Source organism: Doryrhamphus excisus, chromosome 1 (assembly GCF_030265055.1).
Source record: "Doryrhamphus excisus isolate RoL2022-K1 chromosome 1, RoL_Dexc_1.0, whole genome shotgun sequence".
Taxonomy (NCBI): domain Eukaryota; kingdom Metazoa; phylum Chordata; class Actinopteri; order Syngnathiformes; family Syngnathidae; genus Doryrhamphus; species Doryrhamphus excisus.
The window spans coordinates 44,204,436-44,231,167 of record NC_080466.1 but is presented as its reverse complement, the minus strand read 5'-3'; the positions used below and the strand labels follow the sequence as shown (position 1 = coordinate 44,231,167).

Here is a 26,732-nt window from a genome sequence, read left to right as displayed (position 1 = left end):
GCTAAGATGCTCAGGTAGCCTAGCATATATCAACCTACAATGATTTTAGCACCTTAAATTGTTCTGGTTTGGACATGCTTGCAGTGGCCATTGTTGCGCTTTCATGACCTTGTGAACAGGATGTAATTTAGTAAGCGTTCAAAGGTTGGCAGCTTTCATGCACCCAAAGGAGGATGTGACCGTCTCCGACAGCAACTGAAACAACAGATGCTTCCTTGACGGGTCCCTTTGCTGCACATCTTCTTCATGAGTTGGTGGCTTGTGTCCTAGGTTTGACTTTGCTGTCCCATCTTCCGCCCCCGCCGCTTTCCAAGTGGGCTGCCTGGCAGACTGGGTCATAACCAGTCATGACTGGGTCATAACCAGTCATGACTGGGTCATAACCAGTCATGACTGGGTTGCTGCTGGCTTGGCTCCGTTCTTCTCATCAGTGTCCTCGTCATCATCAGGCTCCAATGCTGGACTACAGTAACGAGGGGCTGAACTTTGTTCTGACAAAGAGTAACAAGCTCAAGGCTGATGCAGGTTTGGGTTGTTGGACCATGAAAGGGTCAGGTGGGTCTTCCATAACGCCTCCAATGTGTCTGCATCAGGAAATGTTTTGAACCGAGAGCTGCGATAAGACACAGCCAGCCAGTGAAGCGCTTGATCGTATAAATAGTCAAGTCACGTGCTCCTGTGACCTACCTTGTGCTCATCTTCTGCCAATCCACACGGCACTCCTGGACCTCACCTCTCACTGATGACGCTGTCGAGCGCTCAGGTGAATGTGTTCTTTTCCAATGACGGGGTTATTTATGGGCTACTGTCAGCGAGCAGCGTCTCCTATTAGGGAGGCGCAGGCGAGGGGCCGCCACCTCTTTATTCAGCCCGGACCCAATGATGTCTGGGCTGAGTGCGCCCGGTCTGAAGCGCGGTGCCCGTCATCCATCTTGTTGAAGCGGGTCTCTGAGGGATCCCTTCCAAAGTGAGGCTCAGCTGGATCTGCCCGTGGTTTCTGTCTGGCTGTCCTGATATGTAATAAGCCCAAGGAAGGTTATATCACATCCTGATGCTCTGCTCCTGGTCTTTGTTGCCTCCCGTCTGTGCCCAGGGGTACACGGCTGCTGTGTCGACTACTTTCTTGGCAACACTGCAAGCAAAAGGCTGCCGTTCTTCTTGGTGGAGGTCACTAGTAAAGAAAAAGAAAGTCACAAGTGCGGCGGCTATAGTTTCCAAGATGCGGTATTGGGTGAAAATAGGAAAAGTACGCCAAATAAGGCAAAAGGGTGGTTTAGTAGAAGGTACTCTACTTCTACTTCTATCTGGAAGTCTGTCTGCACATTCCAATACATTCATTCATATGTCATGAAATGTTTTGTTTTTATTTGCAGAAACCTCTCACTTGGAAGCGGACCTCATGCAAGCATGGAGAGACATTCCATGTATTCCAAGTATTGATGAATTAATAAGTATCCATGTGTTTGTAAATGGTAAGTATTGATGAATTAATAAGTATCATGTGTTTGTAAATGCTAAGTATTGATGAATTAATAAGTATCCATGTGTTTGTAAATGGTAAGTATTGATGAATTAATAAGTATCATGTGTTTGTAAATGCTAAGTATTGATGAATTAATAAGTATCATGTGTTTGTAAATGCTAAGTAATGATGAATTAATAAGTATCATGTGTTTGTAAATGCTAAGTATTGATGAATTAATAAGTATCATGTGTTTGTAAATGCTAAGTATTGATTAATTAATAAGTATTCATGTGTTTGTAAATGCTAAGTATTGATGAATTAATAAGTATTCATGTGTTTGTAAATGCTAAGTATTGATGAATTAATAAGTATCCATGTGTTTGTAAATGCTAAGTATTGATGAATTAATAAGTATCATGTGTTTGTAAATGGTAAGGTGAAGGGCGGCTTCCCACCACCCAGCAAGTAAAACTAGAATCCTACAACAATCAAAAAGTGTTCCCTGTTAAAATGTCAACGTTTAACGGAATGGATGAATTGGATTCCATCATTTGGGACTTGCAGTCGGACCTTCTGGAAGAAGGTGCAGACAGAAACCGAGTTCCAGTAGCCTCCCTGGTGACGTTATTTCAGCGGGATGCCAGGCGTACCCAAGGTGGTGGTGCAGCTGCATTTGAACTCCCCGTGAACTTGAACAAATAATGGATTTGCACTTGTTGGTGGAATCATCACCACAGAGAACTCCAAGGCTGCCTGCATGAGGTGTGAGGTCAACGAGGAGCACCTAAAGTCTTTACAGATTTGCAGGGAGCACCATTGATCTCGCCCCAGTCAGAGTCTGATCTAAGAGATAAAAGTGAGCAAACGAGAGGGAAAGCGACTCGCTGTCAGCCACAAGTCAGCAAAGGGCAATTCTAGCCTGCAGGCTGCCTTTGAAAACGTGAAGGGCGAAGCATGGCGGATGAAGCCACGAGGCGGGGAGGGAGGGAAGCCGCAGCGGCTGTAGTGTTTTGTGTATTGTGGGAACACGGAGGGAGCACGCAATATCTACTCGCTGACAGGTTGGCCTTTTATTGGCAAGCATGCCAGTCAGGGCATCTGCCATGCCTTCATTAATGTATGCACTCATCATTGGACCTGTTCTTTTATATAGGGCACGGGTAAGGGAGGGCAAGGGCAAGGACAAGGGCAAGGGCACAGGTAAGGGAGGGCAAGGGCAAGGGCAAGGGCAAGGGCAAGGGCAAGGGCAAGGGCAAGGGAAAGGGCAAGGGCAAGGGCAAGGGCAAGGGCAAGAGCAAGGGCAAGGGCAAGGGCAAGGGCAAGGGCAAGGGCAGGGGCAAGGGCAAGGGTAAGGGCAAGGGCAAGAGCAAGGGCAAGGGCAAGGGCAAGGGCAAGGGCAGGGGCAAGGGCAAGGGCAAGGGCAAGGGCAGGGGCAAGGGCAGGGGCAAGGGCAGGGGCAGGAGCCTTTCATCATGGAGTAATATTCCATCCATCCGTTTTCTATGCCGCTTATCCTCAGTAGGGCGGGGGCATGCTGGAGCCTATCCCAGCTGTCTTGGGGCAAGAGGCGGGGTACACCCTGGACTGGTGGCCAGCCAATCCCAGGGCACATATAGACAAACAACCATTCACACTCACATTCATACCGATGGACAATTTGGGGGGGGGGGCAATGAAGCTAACGGGGGAGGGAAGGCGGAGTAGCCTACATGCAAACAGGGACGGTGTGCAGGCCCACAGGTCAGTCTTACGGCCCCCCTTTCTGTGGCCTGATTGCATATATAGAAGCCTGATTGGCCACTCCCCCTTCCCACCGGTCCGGTCCATCTTCGCACCCCCATCCGGGCTGCGCTGGGGTGATGTAAGGCTTGCATGCATCTGCTCAGATATGAAATATTCCACAAGGCTGCAGTTCTTATGTTGATGCTAACGCTAGAGGAAGTCAGCAACTTTGACACACTGCCCGCCTCAGCAGTCGGCGATGACCCCCTTCTGAAACCTCCCGGGGGGCTGACGTAAAACTCTTCCACGGCTCCACAATGGTTTTATTGAACGAAGCAGAGGCCCAATAGTTTGTTCTTTCGGTGTCGTTGCAACTTTCCCTGACCTTGAGCGTTCCGTCTGAGCAGATTGCTTCTACGGCATGGAAATGTTCCGCTGCGTCTTTGGACATTCCTGGTATTTCTTAAAGCTACGGTATGATACGAGCAAACGCCATCTGTAATGGCGGCTCCGCCGGAGTTTGGAGCAACACACATCTTGATGGTGACACGGTGATATTATTCATGAGGCAGAGCGGCCGAGCCGTGCGCTAAACTTGAGCCAAACAAAACTGCTGCTCATTAGGCAGTGGGACATTTGCATCACTGCCCCCCCCCACCCCCGACCCCCCCACGACAGCAGGCGCAGGCGAGGATGCGGGAAGCGCCTTTCAAAGAAATCTTAGTTTTAGCTCTCAGGATGATAGGCTACACGGGATTGTGACAGGAAGGAGAGGTCCGGGGGGGGGGGGGGGGGGATTTCTGGAGAAGAGAGGAGGGAGGTGACAGAGAAGGGAGAAAAGGAGAAGAGAAAGGTTAGCGAGGAAGAGGTGAATAAAAGAAGGTTCATTATAGATTCACTGAATCGACAAGCTGTCAGGCCGGCGAGGCCGTGTTCATGTCGCACCCCTCACCCCCCACCCCCCCCCCCCCCACCCCCCACCCAAAACCTTGGCCTTCTTTCTTCACCTTTGGCTACATTCACATCCTGTCTTTGTGCTCTGACCCCAAGCAACTTAACCAAAGTCCTCCCATCATGCCCGCTTGCCCCCTCCGCCTGCTCATCACTGGCGGGCCAGCGGTGAAATATGAGCTGCCGGTAGCTTATTGATCCCTCGCTCTGAAGATGGATTGATCAGAGACGAGACAAAGCGATCCTCGTGCGTCCCGGTTCTGCAGCAGAAGCGCTGCCAGCGGCTCCAACGCTTCCAATTGATTCATGTGATCAATCTGGCCGTGATGCACCGAGTGGGACGCCGTGCTTCCATGCCGCCCTTGTTTCACTTCAAACGGGGCAGGTGAGGAAACGCACACCTTCATCTGATGGGAAGGAGGCGTGGCCTAGCTCTCTCGGAGGCTGCATCGGTCTGTCTCGCTTCGGTGTTTCAGACCATCAAATAAATGTAAATATGACTCAATGGGGGCTGCATGGTGGAGGAGTGGTTACCGCGGAGGCCTCACAGCTAAGAGACCTGGGTTCAATTCTGGGTGGAGTTTGGATGTTCTCCCCATGCAAGTGTGGCTTTTCTCCGGGTACTCCTCTTCCCTCCCCCATTCCAAAAACATGCTAGCTTCATTGCCCCCCCCCAATTGTCCATAGGTATGAAGGTATGACGTTGTGGTCTTGATCATTTGCTGAAGACCACGTCCACCATCCACGTCCATCATTTCTCTGACTCCATCTGTGAAGATGAAGACCCATGCGTTTCCATCAACAACATGGCCTGCATGTCCCGGTCCAAAGGAGAACAACGTATGTAGAAATGTACGGGGTGCATCCTCACACCCATATCTCATGGAAAAGGAGGAAATGGTAGATTTCCCACAAATGTGGGTGTTTTTGCGCGTGCGTGTCCATTGAGGCGCTGAGTCTGCGGCGGTACCGTCGCTCTTCCCCCATCACAGTAAAATATGCACAAACATGCTCGGCAATCTCGTCCTGTCTATTGTGTATATGTGGAACCTAATAGAAGTATGGATCTGCTGGCATATGTTCTGCGGCACGGTGACATTTGATTTCATGAGCTCAATACCCCGCCTGGCCCCAATCTGGTGTCCATGTGACACGCTGACACTTTGGGCAACTCTTGACAAATTGTCAACATGTAAGTGAGAAATGTTTTCACGCCGCCGCCGCCGCCGGGATGAACTTCCTAATGAGAATGCAGGGACTATAACTCAGCCCACATTAGAAGGGCCCTCTTCACCTCTGGGTGACAGGAGAAAACTTTGTGTGGTAGCGATCAGCGTTACGTCCTGTGATAGACAATGATTATAATTCTGCAACATAAATGTTACATCAGATTGTCCTCTGCTTGCAAATGATGACCTTTCAAACAGCAACGAGTGAGCACTGAGGGAAAAGCTAACCTTTACATTTAAGGACGAGTTGCTGCGGTGTCACAGTGCCATCTAACGGTGGGAAATTGCACTACACGCATACTTTCTTTGGGGACACTGAAAGGCAATTTATGTCCTTTAAAAGGCTGCATGTTCAATGAGGGTACGTGTGAATTAGACGTCTTTGTCAATTGGAAATGTACATCGTTAGCTCTGCATGTATAATTCATGGTTCAGCTGTCAGGTGCGATATTTTATGCATTTTCCTTTTGTGCATATGGAAGCATTTCCAATCTAGCATCTGCGGTGGGAAGAAAGTCCTTTTGGACTGACATGTTTGATTGCGTGGTTTAAAAAAAAGAGTTCATGCGCTAATTTCACAATTCATCTCTCCGATAATTGCCGCCATCAATATCAGCGGAGACATTTTTGCCCTCATTTGCAGAAACAGTTTGGGATTTTTTCAAATGTCTAGCAGTCATGATTAATCCAGGCTGACAAAGGGTAGAACGCCATCCCACAATGGAGCACAATGACTTTGGGGTACTTTGAAGGGGAAGCCATGCAGGGGGGATGAGTATACAGTATGTGCAAACAATACATGACATCCATCCATTTTCTGTACTAGGGTATGCTGGAGCCTACCCCAGCTGTAAAATACATAACATAAAATATCTTCTGAATAAGAATTATTCCTTATTTCTCACAACTTCTTGTCCACATTTAATTTAATTTATTGTACAGTGGTGTGAAAAATGTTTGAGCCATTTCTGGGTTCTTCTTTTTTGCATGTTTGTCACACTTTCATGTCTCAGCTCATCACACAAATGTAAATATTAGCTAAGGATAACGCAACTCAACACAAAATGAAGTTCTTATATGAAACTGTTTTATTATTAAGGGAGAAAAAAATCCAAACCGACATGGCCCGAAGAACGTAGGGACAACTCATCCAAGAGGTCACAAAAGGCCAATCTTGCTTTTCCTATCACTTCTACTTTGCTGAATTAGTACAATTTCCCTGACCTGGTGGATTATTATGTCCAGTTTTTCTCAGAGTAGGCTGATTGCAGGCCGGCGGGGGCCAGGAGGGAGGGGACTCATGCTCAAGTCCAGCCTGGATGAATGGCCCAGTGTGAGCACCCCCCAAGGAATGGGCTGCCAGGTCGGATTCAGTGGTGCCTCGTAACACCATGACACAAATGTGTGCCTTCATTTCAAACCAAAGATACTTACATACGTTTGGAAGAATGAGTTATGGTAATGAACATCGCTTATGCAAAATTCTTTCACTTATTTTGTCTTTCCACGTTTCCACGGACGCCATCTTGGCTCAGACCCATTTTTTGTCTTGGTTTGAAAGTTTGAAAAAAAAAAGTAGGCTACATGGAGGGATGAACCGAAATTGACACTTTATAACAAGTCATGTTTGTTCAGGATGTCTCTGCGCCTCAATCGGTGCCGAGTGACTACTTAGCCGTTATTTCGGTTTCTTGTCTCCGTGCGTCTGGAAGATCCTTGTAGTACAGCAAGCAGCTTGACTTTCCCCTCCAGACCGGTAGGAGCGCCGTTGAGTCGAGTCACTCCTCCGCGCGTCCTGTATACTGTCAGCCATCTGGCGCAGTCAGCTAGCTCCATTAGGATTTGGAAAATGGAGGCTTGACCCAGCGAGGAATAAACGAGTGCACATCGTCTGTATTTCTCTCGTGTAGGTGGGTAGAACAATTCGGGTGTCATTTTAGTTGCTTTTACTTGATGTATGTGAGATGCACTGGTTCTTTTACTACTGTACAATTTGCAAGGTTTGTCCAGTTAACGCCTACTGCCGTAACGCCATGCAAGGTTGAAGGTGCTTAGGCTCGCGTTAACTTAACTAATCAGATAACTCGGATTTAATCAACACTGGTGTTGATAATCGATTAAAAATAAGAATATCCACTAATTTATTCATGCACCCTTGAATTGTTTTATAGGACACGCAACTAGCAAGTTCTTCGGCTAGCTAGCGAGCTCATGCTCGTGGTTGACTGTTGAGCTACAAGTGCATTAACCAAATATCGACATCATCGTTTGTTTCCAACATAATACCAACTACGATTCGTTTAGTACGTAAAATTGACGTGATTCGGTTGGTTTGGGCAAGACACCATGATTTATCACATGCCCCCATGTCACACTTTGCTTGAGCTAACACCGTTTAGCGGGTCGCTAGCACCATTAGCAAAGATGGCTGAGCGGCCATTATTAGACAGAGTGTGATGCGAGGATATATGCTCGTGGCGTCGTTTGTTCATTGTTTTTCAACAGTACGGTTGAATTCAGCAGTCTGTCGACATTTTACGTGATTGTAAATCCTGCTGCGATGAAGGTGTTTGCGGTCCCCGGATCATGCGTATTAAAGGCCGTGTGCAGCCTTGTGCTGGGCCAGCTACGTCACCAGCTAGCATAAGCGCTACTCGCAACGGCTTCGTTGACATGTTTACACAGAAAAATACATCGTAGTCCTCGCTTTCTTGCGTGCTTATATTTGCGATAGATATATTTGATAATTATCTGTACCGTCACTGCTTTTGGGGTATTAGACGACCCCCCAAGTCACGTGGCTCGGTACCGCCACACAGGCGCAATATCGGTGGCGTTTCAATCCCCTGCCGCCAATGTTGCGTGTCATTGATTCTATTCGATTGAACCTTTAAGAATATCCTAAGAAGAAAACGTTAAACAACGTTAAAATGGTTCTACTATGACTGCTACTACTACGACTATTGTGCGATTGTTTCACTGACCCCTATAAAAGAAAAAAAAGCCATCACTTCTTGATGACCTGTGTAATATTTGTTGGAATCAATTGTAATTGACAGCTGGAAACCCCTGTGATTAGTATACTGTTATGGATAACATTAAGATAATAGTTCATGTGGGCCATTTCAGAAATAATGTCTTCATTGTTTACATATTGGCCAAAAGCTCATATCTTGAGCTGTGGTTTATTTATCTGGCAGATCTTTGTTTAGTTTGATTAATGGAAGGTACCGTTTTCCAAATTTTATTCCAGTTCTATTTTTTTATATCATCCACCTGTTGACAATTGACATGAACTTTGTTGACTGCTGGAAATGAAGCACATGATCAGAATAATGACTCAAACTGTTATTGTTGATTTTTATGTCAACTTTGGTTCACTGACCTGTTTTGTAACATTAGGCCATGCAATATGGTCATTTACAGATCTTGCCACCTGCGTTTCACTTCAGCACTTACATTATAGAATCTAACATTTGCAGGTTGCAGTATTTTAACCGAGTGAGAGTCAATGGAAATTTGTTTTACACGTGGTGGTAGCATATTTTCATAAAACACTAAACGCGATCATTGTGACTTTGAAGGCAGGTAGTATATGATAAAGGACTTGTTGGAACTCACTGACTTGCTTCCTCTCGGTGCAACATGCGGCTCTAACAGTTGGGCAGTTTTAAGCGTAGACCTGCACAAATCAGATTTTCCAAATGAGTTGATCTACCTCCATTGCAATATATTAGTGACCCTGTTGTGCTCTTCTCTTATACATTCAGTTTGAAAGTAGTGATTGACTCCATCATCCATGGAGGAGAATGTGAGCCCTGAGTTCACTGTAGCTCCTGAGCCAGAACAGAGCCAGGACCAGAACTGCTCTCAAGGTATCTTGAATGAGCTTCTTCTCCCTTAATAATGAGGCCCTGGGAGGCCTGCGCTGTACCGGGTGGAACTGTGGTGTCACTTCATCTGCAGATCACGTTGGTGGTTGGAAATTGAAGGCACATAAGAGCCAAATTTGAGCACCCCCCCCCACCCGTATTTGAAAAATGCTGAAGCTTCGCCGTAGCAAGTGCTGTGATTTCTGTTCTGTGATCGTCTGTCCACAGGTGATGAAGAGCGGCCCAGTGAGCAAAAGCAGACAGAAAGTGAAGATGTGGTTGAACAGACAATAGAAAAATCTTCCAAAGCCAGTGGTGAATTAAAGAAAACTTGGGGGTTCCGTCGATCCACTGTTGCAAAGAGAGAGATGCCGGTGGAGGCAGCAACTGACAACACGGACAGACGTTATCCTGTACGCCGCAGTGGCAGGCAGGCCAAGCGTACAGACAAACTGGAGGAATTCCTCTCTACTAAAAGAGTGCAACGAAAGAGCGCTCCCCCAACTCTGGAAAGTGCAGATCCTCCTTCACAAACCCCAACTGATGCAGAAACTGCATCCGAGGCCAGCTTAGATGGCACAGCAGACACAAAAACGCTGGAGGACAAGCCTGAGCCATCCGACAGGAGAACGCGAAGTAGCACGAGGGAGCAGCAGGCTCGAAAGTCGGCGCGATGTGGCAGATGGACACGACAAAGCGCCACAGCCGAGGGAAGCTCCGACAACGAGGACAGCAGAGATGGCACTGAGACACAGGAAAAGGATGCGGTCAAAACCGGGGACTCGACTCACTCCAACATAGATGAGGGAGGTACCATTAGGGACCAGCGCCAGCCGGAGATGGATTCAAAGGAAAAGGAGGAAAAGGAGCAAGCCGACACCGGGGGCGACGAGGAGAGCACCAAAACCGAAAGTGAACAGAGTGCAGAAAAAGCTGGACTGCCGGTAAAGCGTGGACCAATTAGAACATACATTAATAAAAAAAGGGCCGCCAATGTGAACAGTAGCAACGTGAAGGGGTCTGGCTCCGGGCAGGCCCTTGGCACCACGAGCAAGTCTCAAGTACAGGAGGACAGCGACGACGATGACGATGATGCATCTTCCTGTTCCTCTTCATCTTCAAGCAGCGAGTCCGATGGAGGCTATGACCCCAACGCACTTTATTGCATCTGTCGGCAGAAACACAACAAAAGGTTTGTTTTCAATGTTTACCTGCTCTAAATGTCAACACGCTGTCGTCATGTTCACCACGCAGATGGAAAAGTCCAATTGCATTTAAATCTGGGGTTAGGGTTAGGATGATATCTACATCTTCATACTCCTTTAAATGCTTACACAATGCCAGAAGTCCGACTCGTGCAATAAATCAGAATGAACACAAAGAAATGTTTAACTGTACTGTTAAGCTACCAATGATGTGGATGATGATGTGTATTGGACAGCATGAGGACATTTGAACACAGTGAAGCTATGGGAAATGCTAGTCAGGTGGATTGGACACAGAGCAGCAACCCCCCCCCCCCCCCCCCCCCATTCATTCAGTTTGTGTGAATAGAACCAGTTCTCTAGACCTGGGACCCACTTTTATTTATCGCAAACAAAGCAAATGTATTTATTAGATTTTTTTCCATCATCTTTTTCAACATCAATATTCATGACATTGAAAAGGCACTCACTGGCTGGGAAGAGAATCAGCACCTCCAAGGAACCTCCATGGTTCTCAGCCGTAAAATGGGAGTGCCATCTCTGGGTCGGGGTGGGATCCTGCCCCAAGTGGAGGATTTTAAGTACCTCGGGTTCTTGTTCACGAGTGAGGGAGGGGTGAAGCACGAGATTGACAGGCAGACTGGGATGGTGTCTGGAGTGATGCAGACTTTGGCTTTGGGTAGTGGTTGCTCGAAGTGACCAAAAAGAGTCTTTTCTGTTGGGGTGGCTGGACTCTCCCTTGAGACATCACGTGAGAAGCACTGCCATGCGGGACAAACTCCAAGTAGAGTCGCGGCGAGTCAGATGAGGCGGGCTTCCCGGACGCCTACATGGGGAGGTTTTCAGGGCAATCCGGCCTCAGGGAAGACCCACGACTCTCCTGGGAACGCCTCAGGATCTGCCGGGAGGAGCAGGACAAAGTGGCTGGGGAAGGGAAAGTTTGGGCTGTGGCCCCCGTGATCCGAACTCTGATAAGCGGGACAAGATGAATTGATGAGTTTTTGAGGCATTTTTATGAAGGAATGAGGAGGAACATACCTCCATGGATACAAAGATGCAAATTGCATGGACTACAAATGTGCAATAAGCTATACGACAAAGAAGACTAAAATATTGATCAATAATATTGCTCAAAAATAATACAAAAATAAGTCCAATTGTTTAAATGTTGCATATTTAAAAGTAGTCTTTGACTAGCTCTCTGAGCCACCCAGAATGGAGCCGTGAGCCACATTTGGATCCCGGCCCACCAGTTGAGTATCACTCAGACAACTCAATGCATGAGTGCTTGTTGTTGATCAACTCTTAATAATGCAACCCCCCCAATGTCGATAAGGGGTACAGACTCAGGAATGTAGGACATTTGCACTCCTGCCACATCTTAAGCCCGCTTAATTGTAAACTTTCATCACATCTGGAAATTCAATAAGAAAAGGATAAACCGGATCGGATTAAATCTGATCCCCCTAAATTGACCAATGAGCAATCTGGATACAGTACGTTAGCAAAAATGTTTTTTCTGTCTTTGATAGATGATGAAAGCATATACTATATATATATATATATATTTATAATGAAATATTTCTATACACACAAACTTCGTATTTTGATAGCAAGAAAGTAAACGGGTGAAAATGCTTTGATAAAAAAAAAAACACAAACTTGAACACTTCATATCAGAAGACAGTCATACTCAAGCTGCTAAGTAATAAATATATATTCAGGTTTGAATTTGTACGCCAAGTCCACAAATACTAGCTATGTATTTTGAAGCAGGAGAAATTGACAGAAGCGGACTTTGCTGCCATTACAAGTGTCCTTGCTCACTAGGTTCATGATCTGCTGCGACCGCTGCGAAGAGTGGTTCCATGGCGACTGTGTGGGCATCACCGAGGCTCGGGGGCGTCTGATGGAGAGGAACGGCGAGGATTACATCTGCCCCAACTGCACGGCTAAGAAGAGCCAGGTGATCAGGCCGGCGACCTCCACGCTGTCAATGAGCATAGACATGGGCAAGCCCAAAGCCGGCACGGCTCTTCAGATGTCAGCGCTGCAGATGGCTGCGGGTTTTGCGCCTTACGCCGACTTCAGTACCGCAACCAGTCCAAGTTTGGCAGCGCCCCCATCTGCTGGAAGCGAGGACATGGGTATCAAAGGCAGGATTGAGAAGGCCTCAAACCCAACGGGGAAAAAGAAGATAAAAATCTTTCAGCCGGTAGGTCCTAACAAATATTCTGAGCTTGTTTATGATGAAAAACGGATCTAAGTTTGCAGGAATTCGTTTAAATGTGTGATTAATGTCCCAAATCACAGGAAAGTTGGGGGGAGAACGCCCCCATTATTAGTTACTGTGATGTTCTTAAGGTGCTTCACAAAACATTTCTTACTGCCTTGCTCATCATTAGCTGTTGATTGTATTGTGTACCGACCTCAAGCAATCACCACAGCCGGTGCCACCACATGCTGTCCAGAAGGGGGCGCCAAAGCCGGGAAAGACTGCGGCGGCCACATCAGAGCTGAAAGCGCCACAGATGGAGCAGAAGGTGGCTTCAAACGTGGAGGTGAAAACAACGGCGACGGCGGCAGCAGAAGAGAAAACTAAGTTGGCGGCACCGGAGGATACTTCGCTTCCCAAATGTATTGGGCCCGGCTGTGGGAACAACGCCCAGCCCGACTCGGTGTACTGTGGAAACGACTGCATCCTGAAACATGCTGCCGTGACTGTGAAGGCATTCACTGATGTCAAAGAGCCCAAGGACTCGGCTCAGAAATCCAACTCTGCGTCAAAGGTAATCTTAACTGCCTTACGTTGAGACAAGATGTTCTTTACCTTCACATAACGTTTATCTTGTGGGCTTCTACTGCTTTGATATATTACGCAGATGGAACTGCCAATAATGCCTTCTCGCTGTACTGGCATATTTAGCTTTGTCCACACGTGTCCACACGTGCAACATAGTATGACCACAGACTATTGATGTGAACACGACTGGGAGTCTAGAAATATTTGTTTTCACTATTTTGTCAGGCTGTAACGGTGCCATATTAGTTATCTTGATATTAAGGGGACAGTCTGGGTACAAATACATTTTTGGGCTAATATGCTCAAGTAACAAATTACATTTGAATGAATACAATTGGCCATCAGGTTACAATTTTTGTTTTTAGGAAAGCATAACACTGCAGGTAAGTAAAGCAGTAAGCATGAATGATATTTAGAATATGTCAATTATTTGTTGGCAAGAAAGTTCCAGCTTGTAGCTTTTATCTTTGTCGGTTTGCGTCTGGGCTTGCCTTTTTTTAAGGCCAACTTTTACCTTTAAAAGATCAAGACAAATCTTTTTATTTTCAATTCTATGTATCAAAATGTTACATTTTCCATAATTCCATAATATTTGCCGTTTGTGTGCTGCGGGTCAAAGAAATAAACAAGCCATGGTCTGCAAATGGCCCGCAGGCTGCACTTTTTGGACACCCCTGGTTTACCCATTTCACCAGGAAGGCTTGTCTAGTCAGAGGATGGGCTGCACGCTTCCACGCCTTGCCTTTCATGGCGGTGGTAATGCACACTCCCGGGCTTGTGGTGGTACCGTGCATGCCTGAATAATCTGCCTTTTCATGACGGCTTGTAGTTGGTTGCAGACCAAACGCACGATACCAGAAACCTGTCGCGTCTTTTACTTATGATGGGAATTTGGTTGGCCTCAGCGGACCGAAAGATCTCAACACATGTACCGTTACACCCCTCCCGTTTCGTCTTTTTGTCACTATATGACTAAACGCTTTAAACGCTTTGTGATGTCAAGTGTGATGTGATCACAGCTTGCAAGCTTACTCAAGTCTTAAAGGGCCATACACGCTGCTAAAGTGTTGGTGCGTGCCATTCTTGGTCACCTGTAAGTAAATATTGCTACCTTGAATGGATTTGGCATCTATTTAAAACGGTAGGCGGATACATACTCCACAGGCTTTGCTGTAGCTGTGCATCACAGTCATTTGGGTATTTCATCATACTAATTCTTAGTACTTTTATTTCTATATGAAGTATTCACTCGCTGTACCTGGTGCAAAACGGGGCACAGAGACTGGTGCTGCATCTGCGTATGAATCATGACAGCTAATGAACAATGCCTGCCCATACACCTAGAAGCTCTTAAATGCAGCTACTCATCACTTCAGTCAAGTAGATGAGAAAATATGAATGGATCTTGAACCGATTCTCTTGGGCTTTAGTCAAAGCGCCTGGGTAGAGGTATTCATTCAATCTCATAGCACCTCACTGTGTAGAAATAACTCCTTGTCCACCCTTGTAAATGATGTTCAATGTCGCAAGGAATCAATGAGCTTCGTCTGGAATCAAGTTTGTGTAGCTTAGTTGAGTAAGGACGGGTTTTATTGCTGTAAGAAAGGATGACGTTCTTTGAAACTAAAAAAATATCAGACCGCCGCCACTGCCAGCTAGCATATATTAGCAGTAGTGCTTAAAAGGAACACAAATGGTTTTGCACAATCCCAAATGAAACTGCATAGAAATTGTCTTGAAATTGAGTATGGCATGAATAAAGTAACTGGCGTTCATGGCTGGAGTGTGTGGTGCCTCCACGCACACAGCAGCAGCCTCAAGTGAGGCCATAAATGATTTCCATTCATGTTATGACGAGACATGCACGTCATGCTAACGTGAGTAGCTAAACCTTGCCAAATTGCTATCATTGGCTGACTACAAACATTGCTAGTGCGAGTGCGCGAGGGTGAGTCTGCGTCCTCGAGGCAGCAAGAGCAAATTGGCGCCCTCTAGGCAGCTGGAGGAACCTGGTGCATGCATCCCCTGAATGCGTGTTTTATGTATGTACCGTACAGTCTATTGGTTGTCCCAGTCATCCAATCCAAGCTGTGAGACTCATTAGGGGAATAATGAGAAGTCTAAATCGTTTGTGTTCCCTAGCAACGGTGTCCCAAGATGTTAGTTTTGACTCCTAGTGTTAGCTGTGATTGCACAAGGATGAATAGTCGGACAAAAAAACCTTTTCAAACGACAAGACTGCACGAGTGGGAGCTCCAAACAAAGACGTGCGAGTGTGGCTCCGAGTGCCGCGTTAAACTCCATTGGCTGCCACTAAACTGCGTGAATGCGTGTGCTTGGTTTGACCCCATCCAGACCGGAGCTGCCAGCGGGACTAAGAGCCCTAAGGACAGCAGGGGGGATGCGGAGAGCGATGAAGGTGGAAACTGCATTCCTGATGATGACGACGAGGATGCTCATGCTGTGGAAGAGCGACCCTCGCCTGCCACCGCGTCCTGGTCCAGCGACCATAATTACATTGCAGTACCACCAGAAAAGACTACACCCATATCAGCAACAGTGTTAAACAAAAAGTGTATGTATCTCTCTGAGGGTCTTCTTGTTACTTGTACTTTGTTTTTCCATCCTAAATGTGCTGCCCTTCATGCTAACCTAAACCAGGAGGGGTTGTCGTAGTTGTTAAGTGTTGTGATTTGAATGATGTAAGCATGCGCCCCCGGATGGGATGGGATGGTGGCAGCTGCTGCAAAGGTAAGTGCGTGATCTGGCTTGTGGGTGAGTATGATCTAATTCGGTGTAGACAGATCCTCCACATCAGATTCAGATGATCAGATTTTGAAGGGCACACCTTTTATGAATCTCCATGAGGGTTGTCTGTGGCAGTGTGGCGGTGACCGTAATTGTCCCGCCCTGCCGGAATTGGCAATCTGCATTAGTGGTGCTTGCTAAATGAGGATGCTTGGGCCTCTGCTGCTGCATTCTCTTGAGGGGAAGACCAGCTGAGAAAGCATTTAACATCCTGATGTCCATAGATGTCCATAGATGCCCTAAAATCATTTTGGTTGGAGCGGGTAGTTTGTTGGTCTGTGTGGAGGGTCATTTCCAAGAATGCCAAGTGTGAGTTCCTGACACGAGCAGGTAGGTCTCCCAACACCTTTCATCTAAAGTATGAATTTGTCAAGCAAGTGGCATTCTTTTCCCCTGTAGGCTGGCATGGTGTCCTTTTTTTAACCTTTTCAACATTAAATCCAATGCATCACTGACCGTGGGAAACTGGCTCAAAATAAAAAGATGTGACAGATTTATGGATGCCTTCATTGATTGATTTCTGAGCAGTGTTGGCTTGCTGTTGGATAGCCCGTCAGGTTGAACTGAACAAGAGCGTATGCAGCTGCTAAATAAACACGAAGGTGGAGGTGAAGATGCTCGCCCCGCATGACCAGCAGCCGAAGCAAGAGCTGCTGGCTGACCTCGTCCAGGGTGCGGAGTCCAAGATCACTTGGAGAGGCTGCAGACAAGTTGAGAGGCGTGAGAAGATGGGCTGGGATTTAACAACACACGGACTCACAGAAACCTCTGAAGATGGGATGTGATTGGACCAACACGGCGTCACCCAAGTGTCCCCATGTGGAAACGTTTGAGTGGGGCCGTGTCACACCTTAGTTTGGATGCTTTGTATGTTTCTCTGGAATGCCGCTGAGGACCCTGCTAGACCTTTTATGAGTGAATGATCACTTTGGACACATGGCAAAGGAGAAGTCAACATTTTCCATAGTCCCAGGAAAAGGGCTGATCATAGAACAGCTCGTGGTGGTTGGCTTTGAATTTATGAACACTCCTTTCATCTTGGTTTGTGAGGAATAATGACTGCAGTGACATGAAGATGGATGGTGAGGGAATGTTGCTGAGCTCATCAAGTTTGGTTTGAAGATTCATGATGTTTGTTTCCAGACCAACCAAACTAATAGTGGTGGTCCAAATTGTAGTGCTTTAGGGTGAAACAACTTCATGTTGAAGTCTGGTGCTTTTAAAAGTTGGCGAATGTTAATGTCAAGTATTGTCAGTGGCGTTCTTCTTAATCTTCACAGCATATTCACCTTGCTCCGACTTTTTTAGTGAGGGAAGTGTGTCCATAATGGGCTAAAACAGCATGACGTGTTTGCTGTTTTCACAAATAAACACGAGTTATGCAATCAATGCAGGCACACGTGATGTAAACTCAATGACTGGCTAATCTGTGTTGCAATATGATTAGAATGCTTTCAGTGATGCTGTGGAAATGGAGCTGTATTGTCATGCTATATTTAAACATGTTGGTATTTTGTGATTTCCAGCCTCAGCCAAAGAAGAGAAGCAGACTAAGGAAGCAGCCCCAACTCATGAGAAACCCTCCTCTGAGTCCAAGACCGTAGCAAAGGGGAAGAAGACCATGACCACCAGGTCCTCCAAGGTGTCTCCAAAGGGCAAGAAGCCTTCCTCTCAGTCCACCAGTTCCAAGGCGGCAAAGAGGCCCGCGACTCCTCCCAATAAATTGTCAGTAAAGTCCAAGAAACTGCGGACGGCGACCACCCCTACCCCGTCTCCGTACCCCCCAGGCCCCATCCACGTCACAGGAGCCCTGAGAGTCACAAAGTCCAACTTTACTATTCCCAAGAAGCAGCCTCAACAAAAAGACCCCCCACCCCGCAGTCCGTCCTCGTCCTCTCCAAGAGTCCCATCATCTCCAATGTCTTCAGCTCCCCCCAGTCACTCTTCCTCACCAAGACCTCACCATCCATCCTCCTCAGCCCCGCCCGTATCGCATATGCCGCCTCCCCCCAATCACCAAATGAGACAGAATATCCGTCGCTCTCTCACAGACATCCTCTATAAGAGGTGAGAATCCTCAGAACAGGTTTTCCAACTCCATAAAGCATGTTCCATGATGTTCTGCTTCCAACGCCTGTGTTGTCCTTCCCACCCACAGAGTGAGTGACAGCGATGATCTGAAAATGACCGAGAGCGAGGTCGCCCGGCTGTCCTTTGCCATTGAAAAGGAGATGTTTAACCTCTGCCTGAGCACAGACAGCAAGTACAAAAACAAGTACAGGTCGCTCATGTTCAACCTGAAGGACCCCAAAAACAAAGTGAGTCAACACACTCGTGCTTGCATGACAGGAAACGATCATGACGGCAATTACAATGTGCCATGTACGTCAGGGCCTGTTCTACAAGGTGATCGGAGGTGAGGTCACACCCTTCCGACTGGTCAGGCTGAGTGCTGAAGAAATGGTTTCCAAGGAGATGTCAGAGTGGAAGAAGCCAGATCCACCTCAGGTAAAGGTTTTTCATCTTCAAACTACAAAGAGAGAAAGATGTCTATGACATGCAGACTTTATGATGAGGTGTCGTTGTTGGACCCCCAGGCGCAGTCATCCAGTTCAAGGGCCCACTCAGGGCATGCCAAACAAGGCAGTAGGTATGACTCCCACAGCATGGATGTGGAGGATGTCCCACCGTCATCGGATGCGGATGTATGTATCTCTGCCACAACTTCATCTGCTCGCATGGCTTCTGCTGTAGTAAGTGGTGGCGCTCTCCTTCTACCACTTTCACACTTTCACTTTCCACTTGCACCTTCAAGTAAACACGGTAGCATGGCTAGTACTGTCCTTCCTCTCTTCTCCTGTGCTCCACACCGTGCTCCACACCGTGCCCTGAATGACAGTATGAGCATCAAGCCAGTTGCTAGGCTTTCTATTAGGGTTTCAGGACAAGCCTTTTATTGTGCCCCCAGGACCAAGATGAGCCTGGCCTCGCCCCTCCAGCTGCCAACCAGTCGACCGCTGAGGGGAGCAGCAGCATGCCTGATATTTTCAGTAGATTGCTCAAAGACACCACTTCAGAGCACAGGACTCACCTGTTTGACCTCAACTGTAAAATATGCACAGGTAAGTAGAGAAATGATTTATGATGGCGTTGGGTGTGATCTCTGTTGTTGTGTATTGTTTTACTGTCTGTAACTTCACCACAACTGCAGAATTCTCAGTCCAGCGGGACATTGGCAATTTATGATGCCATTACTAATAGAAATATTTTTATTAGGCCTACTTTCCATTCATCGTTTGCACGTTTTCCTCCAAATTAGCCGTTAACTATATATTTTCAAACACAAAATGTTAATTGCATACAAAATTAGAACTATATAATTAATGATTTTAATTTTTATTATGAATACTATCCCTCCTTGCATTGTCACCCCTAAATAACGGGTTACTGCCGTTGCTAAGGGTATTAAAAAAAAAAACCCAAACGTCTTTGCGTGATGCCTGTAAATTGCCCTTTAGGTCAGAAAACAGAAGAGGAGCTTGCATCAAAGAGAAGTAAACACACCAAGAAGCCCGACCACCCCAGACAAGAGTTTCAGTCAGCCTCTTCTGGCGGCCAGCCACCAGTGTACCAGCAGCACGTCCCTCCGCCGTACCAGTCTGGCCTAGAGCCGCTTGTTCCAGACCCACAGACACAGCTTTACCAGGAGGACCCCAACAGCATGGCCCCACCTGTCCAGACCCCCCCGGCCATCGTCCCCACCATTTCATCTGTCAGCATCACACGCCGAGACCCCCGCATGGCCAGACATGGCTCAGGCGTTACTGTCACCTACACTGCTCCGGAAAAACCCATCAACAACATGGTGGAGTCGCTCCCAGGTCCCGCCACTCTTCCCATGGAGGTTGCAGCTAAGGGACCCCTACCCATGCCCCCTGCTCCACCACCGCCGCCGCCCTCAGTGGCTTTGTCCAAGCCACCAAAAACAAGGTAATTCATGACAATCTGACCAATGGATGCACGCCACCTAAGGGGGTTAAATGGGGTGACACATGATCAATCAACCATCTTTGAACATTTCTGAATGCTTTATTCTTTAAAATGTATCTCCTAAATTGGCTTTGCTCCTTGCAGTACCTCTGATCCGCCTCTTGAGGGGGAGACTGCAATCTTCCTCCACGGCCAAGAGAAGATATGGAAGGGCTTCATCAACATGCAGTCTGTGGCCAAGTTTGTAACTAAAGCTTACCTGGTTTCCGGCTCTTTTGAGTACATAAAAGAGGTAAATAGCATACTACTATTTAGTGATTTGTTCAGATTTGATGAGAAATGTCCGACTCCTCACATCTGATGCATGTTGTGCAGGATTTGCCAGACACCATTCATGTGGGAGGACGAATCTCTCCAAATACAGTGTGGGACTATGTCGGGAAGCTGAAAACCTCATTGTCCAAGGTTGGTTTGCACAAACATTTCATTGTATTGTGAAAAAGCTGCTCATCAATTCCTTTGCTTCATCACAGGAGCTCTGTCTGATCCGGTTCCACCCAGCCACAGAAGAAGAGGAATTGGCCTACGTGTCGCTCTTCTCTTACTTCAGCAGCAAGAAAAAATTTGGTGTGGTGGCCAACAGCACCCGTCGCATCAAAGATCTCTATCTCATCCCGTTGAGCTCGAAGGACCCACTGCCCTCCGAACTTTTACCGTTTGATGGACCAGGTAAGCTTTTAGACTTGAGGAAGCGCTCATGGGTGTGAACTAGAATTTCGATTCATGCGTTTGTACTGTAGGGGGCGCTCTGAGCATGTAACATTGACTGCTGTGTGCTTTGCATCTCTTTTCTTCCCCATAACTGATGTCAATTAAACAGTGCTTATCTTCCACAAATGCACATTTTCATCAATAGAAAGGTTATAGATATGGAGGTTATGGATGGTTGCTCATCAACATCTAAACAAACAAACTGAAAAACACAACATGACAGTCCTGTCTCGCCTGCCTCCCCTGACTGAAGTCACTGAAGAACATGATGGAGTGTTTGGTCTAGACTTAAGGTTGTCCTCGTGAAGCTCTTGGCATCCTGTTGGTTATGTTTACCGTTTTTAATTGTTCCATTTGCAGGACTTGAACCAGCTCGGCCCAACCTGCTCCTGGGGCTCCTCATCTGCCAGAAGGACAGAAAGCGTGCTGCTCCTTCGCTGGAAGCTGACGAGAAACGTTCTAAAATTCAAATGAAAGATGCAGACGACACCGGGCTTCCGAAGCCACTCCCCCCTGTCAAAGTGGAGCGAAGCACACGCCAAAGTTTAGAAATTCCCTTCAGCACAACCCCTCCAGGGTCACCTCCAGCCAGCTCCTCCGAGGCGTCAAGCTCTGCTGTGCCCACCTCATCCGTCTTTTCTCTCCTGTCGTCCGTTAAAGCGCCTGCCACATCCACTGTGGCTGAAGTGGAATCCCCATCCTCCTCCGGCGCTGCGGCTTCTGCAGCAGCAGCTGCCACTCCTCTGCAGACCATCCTCAACACGCTTTTTGGGAAGAAGAAGCATGACTCGGAAGCTTCTAACTCTCCATCTGAGCAGGGCGCAGAACATTCCATCCCACGCGCTACAATGTTAGATCCAATCGTGCAGCAGTTTGCACAGATTTCAAAAGACAAACAGGTAGACGAGGATGAGGATGACCGGCCATATGACCCCGAGGAAGAGTATGACCCCAGTATGGGCTACAGTGTGACTAATAAACCAGCTGAGGTCATAAACGCACCCGTGACAGCACAGAGCGAAGTAGATGATATAGCGTATGACCCTGAGGATGACTCAATATTTGATGAAGTCAATACTGTGGCAGGTGGAACTGTTTCAGGGGAGCAGGGTAGCGATCCCGAAAAGATCCCAGACAGCCTCAAGCAGAAAGGAGATCCGACATTGCAAAAACAAGAAGAAGCGCAGATGCCATCTGCTGGCTCCGCCGGGGCTTCACTGATTCCCCCGACCCTTTTGGGGAGCAGTCAGCTACTGCAGCTCGGCAAAAAAGTGGAAGAGCTTGTGAAAGCTTCGACTGCTCCGCTAATCAACCAGAGGAGGGACCCTCGTCAGATGCCTCGCAAGGTGGAAGGTAGCACGAAACCAACAGATGAACCCGAGGACAAAGAGGAGTCGTCAACAGGTAGCTCTTCCCCACCACAGCATTCGCTTCAGGAGCCACGGTTGCCGACCGCCGCTGACCCACCCGACTCTTCACCAGACTCTCAGACACCGCCGTCGGAGGAAGCCAAACCCGAGTCCCTGCCCTTCATGGACACCGCAAAGACAGAGGTGTCCATTCCTTTACTGGGAGAGACGGTGGACCCTGACATCGAGTACCACTACACGGACGAGAAAGAAGAAGAAAGCAAGCAAGCTGAGCCAGTCAAGGCTGAAAAGGAGATGGACAAATACAGTATTTGGCCAAATGCAGCAAGTATTCTAAGAAGTACTGAGGAGTCACAATATGACGACACTAGCCAAGACGCAGCCATTTCTATCTCCGGCATTGAGCCTTCAAACTCTACTTCCACAATACCAGTTCTCACTCATAGTCTACCTGGGAGTGACACTCACTCCCATCATGTGCGACATCACCTGCCGGCATCGGGCTTTGACGAGTACAGGCCTCCAGCCGACATCCCTCCTCCGTCAAATTTCCTCCTACCCCAGCAGATGCAGGGACAGAACCCCGTGATGAGGCCTCCACCGATGTCAATACCACCACCCATACAAGGTCTTCCTTCGATGTCCGCTCCCCCTCCTATGCAAGGGCCCCCTCCATCCATTTACCCCCCCGGACACGGTCCTCCTCCGATGCAAGCTGACAGCAACCGTCAGTTCGGTCCTCCTCCAGCTCCCTTCCCTCCCTACCAAAGCCAGTGGCCACGCAGCCAAGCACCACCACAGCAGCAGCCACCCCTGAGACCACCTCAGAACCTTATACCACCCAGAGTACCCCCACCCTACCCGCCAATTGGCCAGAGAGGACCTCCACCTCAAATATTTGATCCTCTCATCCCTCCCCAGCACACCGGACAACAAGGACTTCCTCCAGGCCTTCCTCCTCCTGCTGCCTTTGACGCACAGAATCAGCTGCCCCTGCGATTCACCGGCCCACCTCCACCCTTTAGTTTCCCTGGAAACAGGGGTCCTCCTCCTCCTTTCTCGGGACCCCCACCGGGACATTTTGATACCAGGCATCCTCCTCCGTCCCACTTCCCGGGGTCAAGGGGCCCCGCTCAATCACAGTACGGTGACCATGCAAGTCAAACGGCAATCCAGGCCCAGCCACCAATGTTGGACCAAACCCGCGGGCAAAGGGACCAGTACAACAAAGAGGGGCACTCGTTCACTCATGTGGACCAGCATCAGAACCATCCTCACCATCCTTTTAAAGACGGTCCGGCTCAATCACTTGGTCCGGTTTATCGTGGCCCCCCTGCTCCCCCGTATGAGGACTCAAGAGGCCCACCTTCCGGTGTGGAGATGAGTCCGCTTAACCAATTTGGGGGTTCGAGGCTGCACTCGCCACCACATCGAGGGTCTTTTGATGAGCGCATACCTGTTCCTCCTCCTCTTCAGGAGGGCAGAGCCCCTTTTGGTGGGTCGGAACGTTACCGCTTTGATCGGTTTTCAGACGACGCTAGACCCATCCGTCACAGTGGCCCCCTGCTCCCGACTCCAACGGAAGCCCCCATTGGTCTTCCAAATCGCAAGGGAGGCCACAGTCCAGACCGGCGACGGGATGACTACTGGCGTCGCCATTCCCCGGAAATCTTGAGGAGAACCAGCATCAACCGAGAGGACTCGGAACCCCGGAGCACGGATCTCTTCAGTCACTTTGAAACGGCCCTCAGAGAATCCAGTTCTGGTCCCTCCCAGTCACTAGAAGAAAGACTGAAGGAGCTCTCTGGTGATCACAGAAGAGACAGAGAGCGTGACGTCACTCACCCTGGCAGGACCTTACTGTGGGAGAGGAGCAAGCGCTGGAGCCGAGAGCGAGACTGGGACAGAAGCCGAGAACGGGACGTCAATCGGGAGCCGAGCCGTGAACGAGATCGCAGCAAAGGGAAGGAGGCCGAGAAGCATCAAGAGGCAGAGGTGGAGCGACATGGAAGTCAAGACGCAGACAAGAGGAGAGACCGCGACAGAGAGAGGGACAAGGACAGGACCAAGGACAGGGACAGGGACAGGGAGGCTGACAGGAGGGATTCCGATCGCGACAGAGGAAGAAACGTCCGTGACAGAGAGCGAGAACAGGACCACGAGCGAGATAAGAGACGGGACAGGTCTCGAAGCAGAGACCGGGATCGGGGCAAAGACCGGGCGGGTCGGGAAAAAGACAAAGAAAAGGACGGTGACAGAGACAAGGACAGGGAGCGGGACAGAGACAAAGATCGGGACACTGACAGAGACAAGGACAGGGACCGGGATCGAGACAAGGACAGGGACCGGGACCGGGATCGAGACAAGGACAGGGACCGGGATCGAGACAGAGACAAGGACAGGGACAGAGACAAGGACAGGGAACGGGATAGGGAACGGGACAGGGAGCGGGACCGAGACAAGGACAGGGAGCGGGACCGAGACAAGGACAGGGAGCGGGACCGAGACAAGGACAGGGAGCGGGATCGAGACAAGGACAGGGACCGGGACAAAGATCGTGAGACTGACAGAGACAAAGACAGGGAGCGGGACAAAGACAGGGAAAGAGAAAAGGACCGGGAGAGAGACAGAGAGAAAGAAAGAGACAAGGACAAAGACAGAGATCGAGACCGAGACAAAGACAGGGACAGAGAGAAAGAGCGAGATAAAGACAGACACCGAGACAGGGATCGTGACAGAGACCGTGACAGAGAACGAGACCGCGACCGCGACCGGGATCGGGACAGAGAACGAGACCGGGACCGAGACCGAGACCGCCGAGAAAGGAGGGAAGACAAGAAGGACAGTAAACACGAAGCGTCCAAGGAGAGAGAGAAGACTACAGAAAACGATAAAAGCGTTTCCTAGTGTGTTTGACCGACACGACTCCATTTGGAGGAGAGACTTTGGATTTGCAACCACTGGAATTGACCGATGTGGACGCCAGTGGCCATATTTCATTTCCATGGATGCCACGTTTTCTATTTTCTATCATACCAGGTTATGAAGTTGTTTTATCACGTCGGCAAAACAAAAGCCAAGGCCAATTGGGGTCACGTGACTTTGCTGCGTCCTAATACTCATCACTCTTGTCCAACACGTTTTAACAAGAAAACCACATCCGGTCTCACACACCATGTAAATATGAATGTATCTGTGTACATACTGATGTTTTTAATAATACTTTTCTAAGTAGACAAAATAAAGCCATATACCTGGATGGATGATGATGTAACTGAACCGCTGGGCTGCACAGGAACACATGGCTTCCTTCATCTACAGTACCTAACCTTTGTTTCAGATCAACCCATTAAACATTTTTCATCACATTGGATCTGTCTGTGGAATTCTTAAAGGGCATCCCAGATTCTTAACACGGATGAGGTTGATGGATTTAACCAAGGTTGGACAACACCAGACCATGTCACACATTCCCGCCACAAACCAAAAAGCTGCCTCCTGCCGTCCACACGGTAGGAGGCATGACCAATGAAGGCCAGCGTTGCAGATGCTCTCCATCTGATGCAGCGGCCTCGGTCCTCTGATGTGACCCCAATTAGCACGACATGGAGTTGAAAACCCAGCAGATGCTCCTCAAAACCTCTGTGAGCCTCGCAAATGACACACAGCCCGTGTGCTGTTAATGAGGAGGCTGGGGGGGTCACTCGGGGACCAAGTGTGCTGGGTAAAGGTCAGCCTCTCCAGCTCCTGCTCGAGTCCACATAGCAGTACTTCAGGCAAGCCCACGCCCTCCATGCTCACCTTCTGGTATATCAGAAGAAAGGAGGGAAGGCCAGTCGCTTCCAACGTGGGGCGAAGCAACCCGAATGAGGAACCCAAATGCTGAAGCAGCTCCAAACTTGTTTGGACACCATCTAGTTGTGGTTACCAACTTCACAACCAACTTCCTGGAGCATTGAAACCGAAATCAACCCTCCAGAAGTGCATATCTGTTTTCATGAAACCTGGTTACAAATATATGTGCTATTATCGCTTCATAAAAGGTTTGAAGTGGTGCATTAAATATAGATAAACCAGTATGACCAGTATGACCTGTAAGCAGGGACAATTAGCAACTCATCCAATATGCTTGAGGTTGGAGCTAGCTGGCGCAGAGAAGGAAGTTTCTCTTCCAATCTAATTATTGTGCTAGGCTGACCGCCGGTGATGGTATTTATGGTATTTATGGTATTTATGGTATTTTCACTATTTACCAGCGTTCTTGTGCGTGTTAGCGTCAGTTAGCATTGGCTAGCTACGGTGACGTTGCTAAGATGGCACCACCTGTTCGAGTTCGCATGGCCACCGTATTTGGACTTTGTTGGTCGGACTCTAACCTTCAAGGTATCACAGTTGATTTAACCAACTTGTTGTGCGTCTCTTCGTGTCAGCAGCATAGAAATGTGGTTTTTATGCAACTTCATCGTACAAATCGGGTGTCCCTTCTCAGCCACCGTAGCCGACAACAGTGGCAAATCACAAATGATCGTCCGTTTGAGGAAAATGG

General features: G+C 48.3%; 1 protein-coding gene across 3 annotated transcripts; it reads left to right on the top strand.

Annotated features, from left to right (window-relative positions):
* The first annotated feature begins 7,111 nt into the window (after window positions 1-7,111).
* LOC131135193 (death-inducer obliterator 1-like) lies at window positions 7,112-25,974 on the top strand. Of its 3 annotated transcripts, none has more exons than XM_058081080.1 (16): window positions 7,112-7,277; window positions 9,138-9,242; window positions 9,468-10,431; window positions 12,275-12,659; window positions 12,880-13,233; window positions 15,603-15,822; window positions 17,582-18,122; window positions 18,214-18,373; window positions 18,447-18,563; window positions 18,653-18,760; window positions 19,024-19,177; window positions 19,574-20,045; window positions 20,190-20,337; window positions 20,421-20,510; window positions 20,579-20,774; window positions 21,177-25,972. In XM_058081080.1, the coding sequence occupies exons 2-16, from the start codon at window positions 9,167-9,169 to the stop codon at window positions 25,091-25,093; spliced, it is 7,902 nt and encodes a 2,633-aa protein (XP_057937063.1). In that variant the 5' UTR covers window positions 7,112-7,277; window positions 9,138-9,166; the 3' UTR covers window positions 25,094-25,972. The 3 variants fall into 3 exon arrangements, with proteins under 3 accessions (XP_057937063.1, XP_057937062.1, XP_057937064.1); XM_058081079.1 differs by having other exon boundaries at window positions 18,653-18,808; XM_058081081.1 differs by lacking the exon at window positions 9,138-9,242 and having other exon boundaries at window positions 7,116-7,277; window positions 18,653-18,808; window positions 21,177-25,974.
* Window positions 25,975-26,732: the final 758 nt, after the last annotated feature.